Below are 15855 nucleotides of genomic sequence, written 5' to 3'. Positions count from 1 at the left end.
AATCACTTCTTCTTTTTTAAAATAATATTTTATTTTTTCCCCAAAACATGTAAAAACAATTTTTAACATTCATTTTAAAAAGTTTTAAGTTCCAAATTCTCTTTTTCCCATCCAACTCCCCTGATCCAAAAGGCAAGCAACTTGATATAGATTATATATGTACAATCATGCAAAACACATTTCCATGTTAATCATTTTGTGAAAGAAAAGACAGACAAAAAAAACCATGAAAAAAAGTGAAGAATAGTATGCTTTGATATACATTCAGAGTTCATTGATTCTCTGAAGTGGGCTATATTTTTCATCATGAGTCCTTTGGAATTGTCTTGTATTGCAGAAAATAGCCAAGTCATTCAAATTGATCATTGTACATTCTTGTTATTACTATTTACAATGTTCTCCTGGTTTTGCTCACTTCACTCAGCATCAGTTCATATGAGTCTTTTCAGGTTTTTCCTAAACACTCCTGATCTTCATTTCTTACATCACAATCGTATTCCATTATAATTGTAAACCATTTGTTCAGCCATTCCTCAACTGATAGGCATTCCTTCAATTGCAGCTATCACTTGTATGTAATCATTCTTGATAAGCAGTCATCTAGCATCTCACATGATTTGTAGTAAGGAGATACTACTTTTGGGAAACTTGAATTATTATTAATTTTTCTTCTCACCCATTCTTCTTCTCTCAAATACAACTTTCACATATCAAGTTAAAGGCTTTTTCCCAAGTCCACAAAAGGACAAAAGAGGGACGATTTAGTCTGTGCTTAGAATGCTTTTATATTTCACACTTCATGACAGATATTTAAGAAAATAAGACTAATAATAACTCCTATTTCTATAGCACTTTTATACTGAAAAAATGCTTTCCTAAAAGCAATCCTGAGAAATAGACAAAAAAAAACGTTTATCCTCATTTTTTAAATTAAAAATTTGAGTTTTAGGAAGGAAAAGCTAGTAAATTTCCAAGCAGAGAACTGAAACCTCATCTCCTGACTCTATGTATCATATTTTTTTTCTTATTTTTACTGCCTACCTTATAAGTGATGGTTTATACAAAGAGATACTTTAACACTTCAAGGATCAGTCATTTCTTTGGTGAGAGTAGTGTCCCCATCAATGCATAATGCAACCTCTCCATAACTTAATAGCTGGTTTTCAGGACTTCTATGGCTTCTACTAAAGTTCTCTTCTGATGCTTCCTGATAATTTGGAATGACTTAGGGTTTTCAAAGGCTGTACCTTTTGTGTCCTTATAGATACTACCAAATTGCATTGTTTAAGGGCCAGATTAAACTCAAAGAAATTGATCATCTGGGATTAATTTTTAAGCCACAGAAATAAAGTATCTAAATGAAATAACTGTAATTATTCCTATCTACTTCCCAGTCACATTATAGAGCAACAGCATCAGGTTACTTCAGCAGGCAAAGACAAAAAGAAAAAAAAAAGAATAATACAGACTGAGGACAATATTGGAATCTACACTTGGAGGAACATAAACTTAGATTATTGATGATATATCAATCAACAGTTAACTGAAGACTTAACCTGGGATCTATGAACTTGCTGTTGTTGATGTTTTTAATACATATTTTGGGAACTTTTTCAAGATAGTTGACTTCTTTTTAAATTATATTTTGCATATTTATTCTGAAAAGGTGTTGTTAGCCTTCATTGGGTAGGCAAAAGGCTCTGGAGCACAAAAAAGGTTAAGAATACCTGCTTTAGGGGTTTTGCAAGAAGTAATATTCCTAGAGTAGAACTTAGTTCCTTCAAATACTGGAGATACTGACCCAAGAATATTTCCCATGACAAAGACCAACAAACTACACTGTTTCTTAAACTGGAAGCATCTGAAATTTGAAGGGCAAGGACAAAGACAATCTAGATATATGGCCTGTGGTTGCCCTGATTGAGCTATGAATGTCAGCATGAAAAAGGTAAGAAACAGGCTATTTGACATTTATAACAATGACTTGGATAAAGGTGTCAATTCCATGTTCTTCATATTTGCAGATGATATGAGGCTGGGAAAAATAGATAACACTCTAGTTGTCAGAGTCAGGACCAAAACATATCTTAGAACCATGGGATCGGAGATTTAGTGCTAAAAGAAACCCTAGAAGTCATTTAGGTTAACCTCTGTTTTACTGATAAAGATGCTGAAATTCTGAGAAGTTACTTTCCCAAGGTCACTTAAACAGACTGGACTAGCATTTGACTGAAACTAATAAAATGAAATTTAATAAGGAGAAATACAGTGCCTTGCACTTGGTTTTAAACGAATCAACTTTATAAGCATAGGGGGATATTTGGACAGAATTTAATAGAAGCTTGTTTGGAAAGGATTTGGAAGTTTGGGTGGAATGCAAATTAATTGAGTCAATAGTGTGTGATGCATTGTTGGTGGGATTGTGAATACATCCAGCCATTCTGGAGAGCAATTTGGAACTATGCTCAAAAAGTTATCAAACTGTGCATATTCAGCAGAGTTACTAGATTTTCAAAGGCTGTACCTTGTGAGTCCTTATAGATGCTACCAAGTTGCATTGTTTAAGGGCCAGATTAAGCTCAAAGAAGTTGATCATCTGGGATTAATTTTAAACCACAGAAATAAAATTAAGTATCTAAGTGAAATAACTGTAATTATTCCTATCTACTTCTCAGTCACATTATAAAGCAGCAGCATCAGGTTACTTCAGCAGGCAAAGACAAAAAGGCTTGTATCCCAAAGAGATTTTAAAGAAGGGAAAGGGACCTGTCTGTGCAAGAATGTTTGTGGCAGCCCTCTTTGTGGTGGCCAGAAATTGGAAACTGAGTGGATGTCCATCACTTGAAGAATGGCTGAATAAATTGTGGTATATGAATATTATGGAATATTATTGTTCTGTAAGAAATGGCCAACAGGATGATTTCATAAAGGCCTGGAGAGACTTACGTGAACTGCTGCTGAGGACCAGGAGATCATCGTATACTTCAACAACAATACTATATGATGATCAATTCTGATGGACGTGGCCCTCTTCAACAATGAGATGAACCAAATCAGTTCCAACAGAGCAGGAATGAACTGAACCAGCTACACCCAGCGAAAGAACTCTGGGAGATGACTATGAACCACTACATAGAATTCCTAATCCCTCGATTTTTGTTCGCCTGCATTTTTTAATTCCTTCAAAGGCTAATTGTACACTATTTCAAAGTGCGATTCTTTTTGTACAGCAAAACAACTGTTTGGACATGTATACATATATTGTACTTAACTTACTTTAACATATTTAACATGTATTGGTCAACCTGTCATCTAGGGGAGGGGGTGGGGGAAAGGAGGGGAAAAGTTGGAACAAAAGATTTTGCAATTGTCAGTGTTGGAAAATTACCCATGCATATATCTTGTAAATAAAAAGCTATATATAAAAAGAAGAGTCAATAGTATGATTTATCAGCCAAGAAAAGCTGATATAGTATTTCATTAAAAGAGATATAGCTTCCAGAAAAGCTCAACCCTCCTGTCCTCTCTCATGATCAGGACACATGTGTAATATTGTCTTCAGTTTTACACACCATAGTTAAGGACATGATAAACTGGGGAACAATTAGAGGAGGGCAATCAAGAAGGGCTTTAAAACTGCCATATGAGAATCACTTGGGGAAAAATGGGCATATTCTACAACAGAGATTGGAAAAAAGAAGTTTTAGGATCAACACTGGTGGGGGGCTTCAGCTCTCCAGTACTCCTCTGACAATCCAGGTTACAAGCACCTAACTATCTGACAACTGGAGCAGAGAAAGAGGTCTTCCTGAAGGACTTAGCCCAAGCTCAATATTGCTTCTCTAGGTGATGCTCTAAATTTTCCTGTTGCTTAATCTTTCAGGGACTTTGATTTGCATAAAAGCTGACACTACCAAAAGCAAGTATTAAAAAAAAAAAAAAAAAAAAAAAAAAAGCCCATGGGGGGCAGCTAGGTGGCGCAGTGGATAGAGCACCAGCCCTGAATTCAGGAGGACCAGAGTTCAAATCTGACCTCAGACACTTAACACTTCCTAGCTGTGTGACCCTGGGTAAGTCACTTAACCCCAGCCTCAGGGGGGAAAAAAAAAGCCTTAAAATTTCTTGAATAGATGCAGAATTGAGCATATATGTATTTCCTGCATGAACACTCCGCTTTAATTTCTAAAAGATGCAAGGCCATACCTATGGTTCCAAAAGGACAACATTACAATCATAAGCTGATATAAAAGTGAGTCACTTAAATTCTATATCCTTGACACTAAAGAACTCTGAGCCACAAAGATAAATTAGTGGAGAACCTATTATTTACTGGCAATTCTTTAGTTCTTAGGGGAATTCAGGTTCAATTACATACTTAATTTGGGTCATATAACCTCCGGACTGCTGAATCTGCATTCTCGAAATGGGGCCTGCAGGCAACCCTCCTCTCGGAAGGGAGAAGGGAGTGGCTGGCACACCCCTTCCAAGGTCTAATCCTCTTCTGCGAGGTAGGTGCCAAATTTATGTCCTGGACTCAGGGAGTCCAGGGGGGAGATGAGACTGTTGGAAAAGGGCAGCCCAGAACAGGGACCTGGCAGACAGTTTCCCCCTGGGAGCTGCCCTGCAGCCTGTGGATGGAACTGGAAGTATTTGGGTCCACAACGGCAGTCACCGGTGTCCTACACCAGCCCTGGTTCTTTGTTCAGTCTGTTTTTGACGTGCTCCGAAGCCATCTGCTTAATTGAAGACGTCACACCTCCTTGAACCTCAGCCCCAAGGTTGAGCCAGAATAGACCTCTCTCCCGGGCCTCGGGACAACGGCCAAAGTCTGCCGGGACTTCTGCCTCGGGGAATTCTCAGGGTTGACTCCTCTCTAGCAGCCTCACCTGATCTCTGCTGGAAAGATCTTAAGTAAGCCAGAAAACACAGAACAATCTTGGAGGTTATTAACCTATTGCGAAGGAGGGCTAATAGAAGGTCAATCTGGGAACCAAGCCAGCCCTTCCAAGGGACCTAAAGCTTGTGGTTCCACCCCCTGTTGTGGTAAACAGCTCAAATGGCCCTCAAGTCTCAAGGTATGTCGGACTGCACTGAATGGCCAGAACTCTCCCTGACTTCCCTTCAGTCTTTCATTACAATGCTCTGCAAGCCTTGTTTATGGACAAGAACAGTGAGAATGAAATGCTTGGAGTTAAATGATAAAAACAAATTTTCTCACTCATATGCTGCTGTATGCCTTACAAATTGTTTTACTTACATTCTTCTATGTGATTCTGGAAATAACAACACTGAGAAGTATGAATAGCTGAAATCAGGGGACTCAGTAATCCAGTTCTTTCTGGCTCTAGATCGAAGGCTACCTCTTTGTGGCTTTTCTCTCCATAGCTTTTACAGGTCACTCCCAGAAGTAGGTGAGCCATGCTAGAAAAATTCAAGTCTCTGGGGACTAAAATCTGGTTGTTACATTTTCTGGAGAGAAGGAATTTTCAGTTTCTGGCTTTATCACCATTAGCTTTTGAGCCTGACCCTGGGCTCTCCTTTGTTCTAAGATTCCCAGCGGGACAGAAGGCCATATCACATTTGCCATAATCTCTGACTACAGAGAGGCACCAGAAGGGAGAGTGGTCTGTCTGATTGTTTACTATCAAGCTAATTATTTTGTTAGGGGATTACATATTCCCCACTGAACTCCAAATAGATGGATCTTTCTCCTCCAATTCCCTTCAAATTGTGGGGTTCAATAATGTTTCTCAAAAATGGAACTTAAGTTTTACAAATCTGGAATTGGATCATGGTTTTATTGAGATTAAAGGACCTTAGTGATGTATTCAATCCGATTTTACAGAGAAATACAGTGATTCTTGGCAGAAGAAAAGTAATTTGCTGGAGGTCACATAAGATAGTGGAGTGATAGAGGCAGAATTTCAACTTAGTTCCTCTAAAATTTAGAGGTGTCAAACCATGGGTCATAGGAAGCCAGAAAAATTCCAAGAAAATAACTTTAAAATGCAATTGAAAGATTTAACAAAATAAATATAAATACAAGATAGATAATGATAAATTGTACTTTTCTAAGTCCAAGCTGCAGGGATCCATCTCTATTTGAGTTTTATTTTCTATTCTATTTCTAGACCATTGCAGTCTATTTCAGTACTCTTAATATTACAAGACAATTTTAAAAATCCAATTATATAGGCAAGAAGTTTCAGAGAATGAGACTCATACTAGAATTCACCAAATAATTTCTTCTATTTTTGTTTCCTTTTTGAGAATGGCTAATAAACAGGGTAAAAGGTCAGTTTAGCCTTGGCAGGGTCAAGGAAAGGATAAAAGCTTATTGTATATACATTTCTCTTATTTAAAAAACAACCAACCTTCTCTTATCCCTATTCCTCCTCTAATAACCATTCATGACCAAACTTAAATCAGAGTTCTATATCCTTTTCCTTCATTTCCTGTTCATTTACTTCATCTTTGACATCATAAATCTGATTTCCATCCTTTTAATTCTGCTGAAAATGTTTTCTATTACATCCATGGTCAAATATAGTGGCTTTTCCCCCTCTGAATCCATTTTCTTTGATTATTCTGCTTCATTTGAATTGCTATTTCCTTCTTAAAACTCCTTCTGTTGGTTTGTATAACAACACAGTCCCATAGCTCTCCTACTTCTTGAACCACTCATGTACTGTCGTTTTGGCTAATTTTCCTTTCTCCTTGAAATATTTATACTTTTTCCTTTGCATAATTCATGTGCAGGCTTCAACTCTCACACTTATCAGTCAATGCTGCTGACTCTCAATGGGTCTCCAGTTCTTTTCCCTCACCTGCATTTCCATTGTCTATTAGATGTTGCCACCTGGATGCCTTGTTGTTACTTCAAAGTACTCATTATTTGAAAAATTCACCACAGAAAAATGCTTTCGATGAACCAAGATGTTTATCGTGGGGTTTTACCTGAACAAGGACTCCTTTACTTTATGTCAATCAAGGACATATTTTCTAAGAAGCATGGAAACATTATGAAGAAATGGATAGAAGACCAGACCAGGCTTCAGAAGATGTGGTTCAAGCCACACTTCTGCCACTTCCTATCTACCTGACGTTGGGTAGGACCTGTGATCTCTTGCAGCCACAGTTTCTCATTTGTTAAGGAAAAAAAAAAGGATAGATAAGCTCTGTTTACCTCAAAGAATAATTGTTATAATGGTGTAATAATTTCCCAGGAAATAATGCATGTGAAAATGCTTTAAAAATTGTAGAAGGAATGATTATTATAACAGCTTTGCAATATTGAGAAAAAAAATAATGTGCTCTGGTCATAAGAGAGGACCAAAACACTTACATTTTTAATTATACATGAAAAAATTAATCAAACATACATTGATATGATTTTCCTGCAATTCTGTATATACCAACTCCTGTCTATCACAAAGAGGAGGCAACAAATTTTTAGAAGGAAGAATCACACTCACCTCTTTTTGTAGGTTTGTACTTTTAGGTTCTTTACTCTGGATTGACTGCTCATCCTTTCTTCTTTTTCTTACACTCTTTTCCTCCATTTTAAACTCTCTCTAAGTGTTAGGATGATATAAAGAGAACAGAAATAGAATATTCCTCAAATAGAATTTATAGATAAAGATGTATAGAGCATCAAAATTTTCCCTAGTCTTTTGCTATCAAATCAAAAGTTAGCAATTCTGCTAATACTATTGAGAATTAAACTCCAGAGGATCTGTAGCAAGTTTAATTATCCTAATTAACTCCAAAACTAAAGGATTTATATGTCTTAGGGAAGACCAACTATCACTGACGATTAATTCTGTTAGTTCTAATACTGAAATATAGTTTGTGAAATAGCATAATCATGATCTTCACACAATTTAAAATCATCATTTGCACAAATATTTAGAGACCCATCATTTATGTCTGTCAAGCCAGACCTTTCTTCATGACAGATTTGTAATGAAATCAACTTAGACTTGCTTCTTTTGGGGGGATTCACAACCTTATTTTACTTTACATATACCTATGGCAAAGCATGCTATTATCTAGTGCTGATTTACTAAGAAAGCTTTCAACATCACTTTCAAATTTTATTCTAAGGGAAAAAATTAAATACTACATGTGTACAAGTGCCTGGCAGAAATCCCAGCAGAGGTATTATCTATGCTTTTACTTTGCATATAGTGAGGTCTTATAAAATACTCATTGAACTGATCCATCATAGAATGAAAGAATGCTTGACAGAGGCCAGCTGAAAATTAATTCAATAGTATGTTACCATTAAAAGATAAATTCTTCATGTCCCAAAAGAAACCCCCTCTAACACTCTTGACTGAGAAGACTCTTCCATCATTCCATCATTCACTTACCTTTCTTCTCTCTTTGACCTTGCAGATTTAGGAGATGAGTTTTTCCTTCTTTAAGGATTTGGATTCCTTTTACACTAAATCATTCACTTAGGAACACCCATGTCTTATGCTTAGGAGTAGAGGAAGCCAGAAGGTACAGAGGTCGTCAAGAGGTAATTATTAAACACATTTTTCTGCAAGGAAGCTGAGATACACACAAAAAACAAAGATGTGAAGCTGGGGCAAGATAGCTTCTCTCCAAAAATGTTTGATTTTGTTTATGAATACAAATCAAATTTCTATCAATTTCCACAAATGTTAAGCCATATTAGTGAGGATTCATTATAAAGAGCAGAAGTACCTGGTTTTTCCAATATCTAAGAATTAAATGAAGATAAACATTGCATTCATTACTATATTGTTTTTAAAAAGGCTCTATTTACAGCTTACCCACGAGGAGTTCTACAAACATTAACTGCAGATCATATAACTCATTGGTTAAGAAGATGTTTTCCTCCTTGCTTAAGTCAGGAGCTTTGCTCAAAGCTATTGTTTTCTTTTTCAAGATGGTTGAATTCTAAATAGATGAAATGAAGGCATAATAGATTTTTTTTTCACCTATCATTTCCCATTGGATCTTTTTCTTTTCTACTCAACACCAAAAACTTGCAATATTGCAGATAGATTTTTCCAACAAGAAATTCAGAACAGTGTATACTTGCCATTCCTATATCAGATCCCCATCTTCCTTCTCTTCCAGAACTCTGTGAAATACGAAGGAAGTGCCTGAGGTTCCAAGGTTTTGCTATTAATGGTTCTGTGATTAAGGAGATCCTAGAAAAGTCCATTTGAGAATCACAGAACAGTTCCTGGAGACTCCTTTGCCCCGAGAGCTCCACTCTTCCTTTGTAACACAAAATCTCAGCAAATTCAATAAGGATTTCAGCATCCAAGATGACTCAAAAGCCAGACTCTGGGAGAGGAATTCTTAGATGAAGAAAAAGAGTGCCCTTTTAGTCTCAGTCTCTTTTATTATTGACTTTTCAATAAGATTTCTGGGAGAACAAGTGAGATAAGGAGGCAAAGTACAATTTGGCAGATCCTGAATAATGCCTGAACATTAATGCTTCATACTTATCAATGGTTTTTACTCAAGGAGAAATTTCACTATGTAAGAGAGATTAAATTGGGGAGCAAAAGGTCATAGAACAAAGCAATTTACAAAATTATCTTGGACCCAAAACACATATTTAAAGTTAAGAAAGCTGCCCTCCCTAGCACCAGGTTAGATTTTCTTCAAGCTGGATAATCTTGTAAGACAACATGGTACAGCATCGCAGAGCAATCTCCTGCAGAAGACAATGTCCTTTATGAACTTTAAACTGGAAAATTAAAGTGGGAATTAGCTTGGTAAAACACACTGGGAACCTCAGAGGTAAAAGGTTCCATTTAAATTTTGGAAATTCACTATTTACAACTTCCTCCATGATTGTTCTCTTTGGCTTGAGACCCTCAAATAACCAACCCCATTGAGAACCAGATTGTCAACATGGCATTGATAATTGCTCAAACTGATCTGTGATCTCATCAATGTAAATATTCCCTCCAATGATTCAGTTCACAATCCATTCATGTCTGTTGGTCCTCTGTGGTAGCATTGAACTAGTCTCCTGTTTAATTCTGGGGGCAACTCAATGTCTACTTGCAGTGTTTAAGATATCTAAGCATAGATATATGTACGCTTATGTACTTAGGTACACAGATGAATGAAATATATGGGTTGTCCATCACACTGCATGTCACAGAACAATAGTGATTTTTACTCATTTAATTTCTTTTGTGGGGATGATTAAGCAAACTCTCCTAATGAATTGTGGATTGTGTTCAGGATGTTCTTCAAAGTTCCAAGTCTTGATGCAATCAGCACCATGTCAAGGATTTTATGATCTATACAGAAGCCTTCTTAACCCTGGACTGTACACTGGGTCTTTTCTATGATAGCAGCAAGGATCTTTAGCAAGTATCTAAGTCTGCTTTATGCCTCATTTGATGTTTATGGTCAATGGGTCATCAAATAAGATTACTTCTGCTAAGCTTTGCAAAGTATAATAGATTTGAAGGAATCTTGTGTACGTGGGACTTATGTGTGGGAGAGGACTTGTTGGAAGAGAGCTCTTTAGGTAGTTTTAGTCTTACTAAGTACCTTTTTATAGTAAATACATTGAAAGCTTGTATTCTCTGCAATTTTTAGTCAACTTTATGATGGTGCAGATATAAATTCTTTATCATCTGTCTATCTATTCATCTACCAACCTATCTATTTGATCTACTTTGGGATAATATCTGCAAAATAGCATTTTCCTTCTAATACCCTCATTAAAGTTTAATGTATAATATGGATTATACTCATAAAATCTCATAGAGACCAATACATGTTAAATATGTTAAAGTATAAATTAAATACAATATATGTATACATGTCCAAACAGTTGTTTTGCTGTACAAAAAGAATTGGACTTTGAAATAGTGTACAATTCTGCTCATCATTTCTTATAGAACAATAGTATTCCATTGTAATGTCCAGGTTAGCTTTCTGGAGGTCTTGGGACCAGCCTTGGTCTCAGCAGAATAATGACCATGAGAATGGTCAGGAACAGAGTCCAAAGTCTTTATTGTATCCTTTGCCTGGGGCTGGGCTAGCTTTCTGGTGGTCCTCTAGAATGGGTTTTGGTTTTAGTGAAGGAATATAGGAGGCAGGAGAGCCACCAGAATGGTGGTCAAGTCTTCTCTGTTTCTGGCTGAGTTTGTCCCCAGTTTGTATACTCTATTACAATTACATCATTACAATATACGGAGTATAAGCCAATCATTAGGGAACCATTATTTGTTATAAGATTAAATCAATCATATTGAACTAGAATACTATTAATCACCATGCTAAATTAGATAACTATTGTCTTATCAATTCCACTAAGTTAACACCTTTCTCCAGAGTTCTGGCTCATTACATTCCATCATGATTATCTACCACAATTTGTTAGCCATTCCCCAATTTATGAGCATCTCCTTAGTTTCTATTTGTTTGTCACCATAAAAAGAGCTGCTATAAATATTTTTTGTTCATATAGATCCTTCCCTTCTCTTTTAAAATTTCATTGGAATACAGACTAATACAGTGTTATTGCTGGATATCCACAGCTATATAACCTTTTGGGAATAGTTCCAAGTTGTTCTCCAGAATTACTGGATCAGTTTACAATTCCACCAATAGTGTACTAGTGTCTCAAATTTCCCACATCCCCTCCAACATTTGTCATTTTATTTTTCTATCATATTAGTCAATCTGAGAAGTGTGAGGTGGTACTTTAGAGTTGTTTTAATTTGCATTTCTCTAATCAATAGTGATTTAAAGCATTTTTTCACATGACCATAGCTCTGATTTCTTTGAAAACTGCCATTTATCATCTGGAGAATTACTTATATTCTTATAAAATTGACTCATTTTCTATATATTTGAAAAATGAGATCTTCATAAGAGAAATTTGTAATAATTCTCTTCTCCCCAGTTTTCTGCTTTCCTTCTAATCTTGGTTGCATTGGTTTTGTTTATGCAAAACCTTTTTGATTAAATGTAATAAAAATTCTCCATTTTACATACTATAATGCTCTCTACCCCTTACTTGATTATAAATTCTTCCCTTATACCTAGATAGGACAAGTAAACTATTCCATGTTGCACTAATTTACTTATAATATCTTCCTTTATATATAAATCAAATAATTTGCTCTGCCATCTGCTTCCATTTTATGGGTAAGTTCATCACTTACAATTCACTCTCACACTCACAGTTATGATTACTATGTATTTCCCTGAATCCTACTTTCTTTCTATTTATTCTTCTCTCTTTCCTTTTACTCTTTCCTTCCTCAAAAGAGTTTTGCTTCTGATCACTGCCTCCCTCAATCTGTCCTTCCTTCTATTACCGCCCCCTTTCTCTTATAACTTTACTTTGCATCAGTTCATGTAAGCTTTTCCAGGCTTTTCCGAAACCATTCTGAAATAATTTCTTCTAATACAATAGTATTTTATCACGATTATTTACTACAACTTGTTCAGTCATTCTCCAATTGATAAGTATTCCCTCAGTTTCCTATTCTTTGCCACCACAAAAAGAACTGCTAGAAATACTTTTCCCTTTTCCCTTTTTAAAAATCTCTTTGGGATACAGGCCTATTACTGGTATTACTGGATCAAAGGGTAAATGCAGTTTTATAGCCCTTTGGGCATAGTTCCAAGTTACTTTCCAGAAGACTATCTTATCCTCTTTTCCTGTGTCCCTATTAGATAAGATAAATTTCTGTATCTCTTGAAAAGTATATTTCTATTCCCCATTTGAGACAATTCTGATAAGAATAAGGTGCAAGATTTGCTCACCACTCACATCCCCCATCTTCCTTTCCAGTATAAAAGCTCTTTCATGCCTCCTTTATGTGAGATAATTTATCCCATTCTACTTCTCTCTTAACCCTTCTCTTAGTGCATACCTCTTTCTGACCCCTGAGTTTTAGTTTTTTGGATATCATCCCATCATAGTCAACTCACATTTATGCCCTCTATCTGTTTATACTTTCTAATAGCCCTAATAAAGATAAAAATTTTGAGAATTACAAGTATTGGGGCAGCTCAGTGATGCAGTGGATAGAACATCAGTCCTGAAGTCAGGAGAACCTAAGTATAAATCTAGTCTCAGACACATAACGCTTCCTAGCTGTGTGACCCTGGGCAAGTCACTTAACCCCAATTGCCTCAGCCAAGAGAGAGAGAGAGAGAGAGAGAGAGAGAGAGAGAGAGAGAGAGAGAGAGAGAGAGAGAGAGAGAGAGAGAAAGAGAATTACAATTACAAGATTTACTTTCCCATGTAGGAATGTAACCAGTTTGATTTTATTAAATCCCTTATGGTTTCTCTTTCCTATTTATCACCAGGCTATTTATCATTTAAATCTTGCATTTGAAAGTTAAATTTTCTATTAGCTCTGGTTATTTCATCAAGAATGCTCAAAAATCCTCTATTTCATTAAACAGACATTTTTCTCTCTGAAGTTTTGCTGGGTAAATTATTCTTTGTTGTAATCCTGGCTCTTTTGTTCTTTAGAATATCATTCTAAATTAATCCTTTAATGTAGAGACTGTAAATATTGTGACTGCCTGATATTGGAATTGTTTTCTTTTGGCTACTGACAATATTTTTTCCTTAACCCAGGAGTTGTAGGATTTGACTATAATATTCCTGGAAGATTTTATTTTGGAATCACTTTGAGGAGGTGATCAGTAGATTTTTTTTTTAACCTCTGGTTTTAGGTCAGGGCAGTTTCCCTCCCTCCCTCCCTTCCTCCCTTCCTCCCTTCTTTCCTTCTTCCTTTCCTTCCTTCCTTCCTTTCACTGAGGCAGTTAGGGTTAAGTGACCTGCCCAGGGTCACACAGCTAGGAAGTGTTAAGTGTCTGAGGTCACATTTGAACTCAGGTCCTCCTGACTTCAGGACTGGTGCTCTATTCACTGTACCACCTAGCTGCCCCTCTAATTTCTTCAAAGATGATGTCTAGGTTGTGTGTGTGTGTGTGTGTGTGTGTGTGTGTGTGTGTGTGTGTATGTGTGTGTGTGTGTGTGTTTTAATCATGGCTTTTGCATACTCCAATAATTCTTTTCCCCTCCAAGGCCATCAGGGTTAAATGTTTTGCCCAGGGTCATATAGCTAGTAAGAGTCAAGTGTCTGAGGGTGGATTTGAATTCAGGTCCTCCTGATTTCAGGGTCAGTGCTCTATCCATTGGGCCAACTGGCTGCTCCCCAATAATTCTTAAAATGCTTCTCCTTGATCTATTTTTCAGGGCAATCGTTTCTCCAGTGAGATATTTCACATTTTCTTCTATTTTTTCCATTCTTTTTATTTTGTGTATTTGATGTTTCCAGGAGTCATTAGCTTCCACTTGCCCAATTCAATTTTTTAAAGAATTATTTCCCTCAGTGAGCTTTTGTACCTCCTTTTCCATTTGGTTAATTTTTAAATAGAAGAAAACTTCACTGAACTTTTGTTTATTTGTACATTTTTTCCCTATTTAGTTAATTCTGCTTTTTAAAGAGTTCTCTTCAGTGGATTTTTGTACCTTTTTTATCTTTTAGACTATTTTCTTTTTAAAGGTGTTATTTTCTTCAATAAAAAGGTGTTGACTTTTTTTCATGATTTTTTTCATCACTCTCATTTCTTTTCCCTAATTTTTCCTCTATCTCACTTATTTAATTTTTTAAATCCTTTTTGAGATCTTTCAAGAATTCTTTTTTTTTGTGGGGGGGAGAGGAGAGGGTGCACTGCTCAGACCAATCCACATTTTTCTTTTAGGTTTTGCAAATAACTTTTGACACTGTTGTCTTCTTATGAATTTTTGTTTTGATCTTTCCTATCCCCATAGTAACTTTCTTTTAACTTTATGTTAAAGTTGGGCTCTGCTCTTGAGGAGAAAGGGGCACTGTTCCAAGCTTCAGGTGTTTTTGTGGTGTTGTTTTTAGAAGTAGTTTTGGGGAGTTGTTAAGTTTTTAGTTCTTCCAAGAACTTCCAGGGTGATGTGATCATTGCTCTCTTGGCCTATGTTCTAATCTGTGAGTGGCCACAAGTACTCTATTCTACCTGGAACTGTGACAAGGTCCCTGCTCCTATTAATGCTCCTTCTCCCCTGGACTCAGATCCATGAGAGTTCTGCACCAAGTGCCAGCGAAAGGTACTTGTGAACTCCTGGCCAGTTGTTAGATCCCTTTGTTGTCCGTGGGCTGAGAATTCTGAAGGCTTCTGACTTAAGTCAGTTATTCCCAAGGCCTAGTGTGGGATTGCGTGGATGCCATCTGCACTTGACTGCAGTGCACTCTCACACAGTGAAACATACCTTTATTGTCATCCTTCTAAGTGATCTTGGGCTGGAAAATTGTTTCCCCATCCTCTTTTTGTTCTGCTGCTTCAGAATTCATTTTGAGGCGTTATTTTAATGTTTGGAAGGGAATTTGGGAGAGCTCAGGCAAGTTCACACATTTATTCTGCTATCTTGGCTCTCTCCTCTAGATCTTCTCTGGCTTTCATCTGTTGACCTTCTACTTTCATCCCCAAGTGCCCACAAGATGATCAAGCTTTGGCATCTTGTTAAGGTTTTTTTTAAGGTGATTTTATCCTTCCACTACTTCTCTTGTAAAGATTTAACAGATTGTTTTGTATTCTAAGTCATTGTTGCCATTGTCTGATATACTTCTTTTGGCAAAAAACCCATGTATTTGCTAATAGGATCCTTTGTAGGCACTTTTGGTCTCCTTGTTATAGGGTTTGGTTTATACTTATTAAATTTCAATATGAAACTATTCCTTTTTTGTTCATATGTCATTTTCTGGCATCTATAATTTACTAAATAGATAAGGTTGGGAAAATTACTATAATGTTTTCTTATATAACATTTTAAGTTACAAA

General features: G+C 36.4%; 1 protein-coding gene across 3 annotated transcripts in view; it reads right to left on the bottom strand.

The window, feature by feature from the left end:
• The window catches only part of SLC7A9 (solute carrier family 7 member 9), a 56766-nt gene that overhangs the window by 36708 nt on the left and 4203 nt on the right, over window positions 1–15855 (bottom strand). The window contains exons 1-3 of one of the 3 annotated variants that reach the window (XM_074293236.1): window positions 9077–9393; window positions 8376–8559; window positions 7476–7574 (exon numbers count right to left, since the gene is read on the bottom strand). In XM_074293236.1, coding sequence (XP_074149337.1) covers window positions 7476–7562 — 87 coding nt within the window. In that variant the 5' untranslated portion in view covers window positions 7563–7574; window positions 8376–8559; window positions 9077–9393. Of the gene's footprint in view, window positions 1–7475; window positions 7575–8375; window positions 8560–9076; window positions 9394–15855 lie in introns of those variants that run through there. The other 2 variants (XM_074293235.1, XM_074293237.1) reach the window with 2 other exon arrangements.

This window comes from Sminthopsis crassicaudata, chromosome 2, assembly GCF_048593235.1.
Source record: "Sminthopsis crassicaudata isolate SCR6 chromosome 2, ASM4859323v1, whole genome shotgun sequence".
Lineage (NCBI taxonomy): Eukaryota > Metazoa > Chordata > Mammalia > Dasyuromorphia > Dasyuridae > Sminthopsis > Sminthopsis crassicaudata.
The sequence above is the reverse complement of the archived record's forward strand: the minus strand, read 5'-3'. Positions and strand labels throughout refer to the sequence as shown.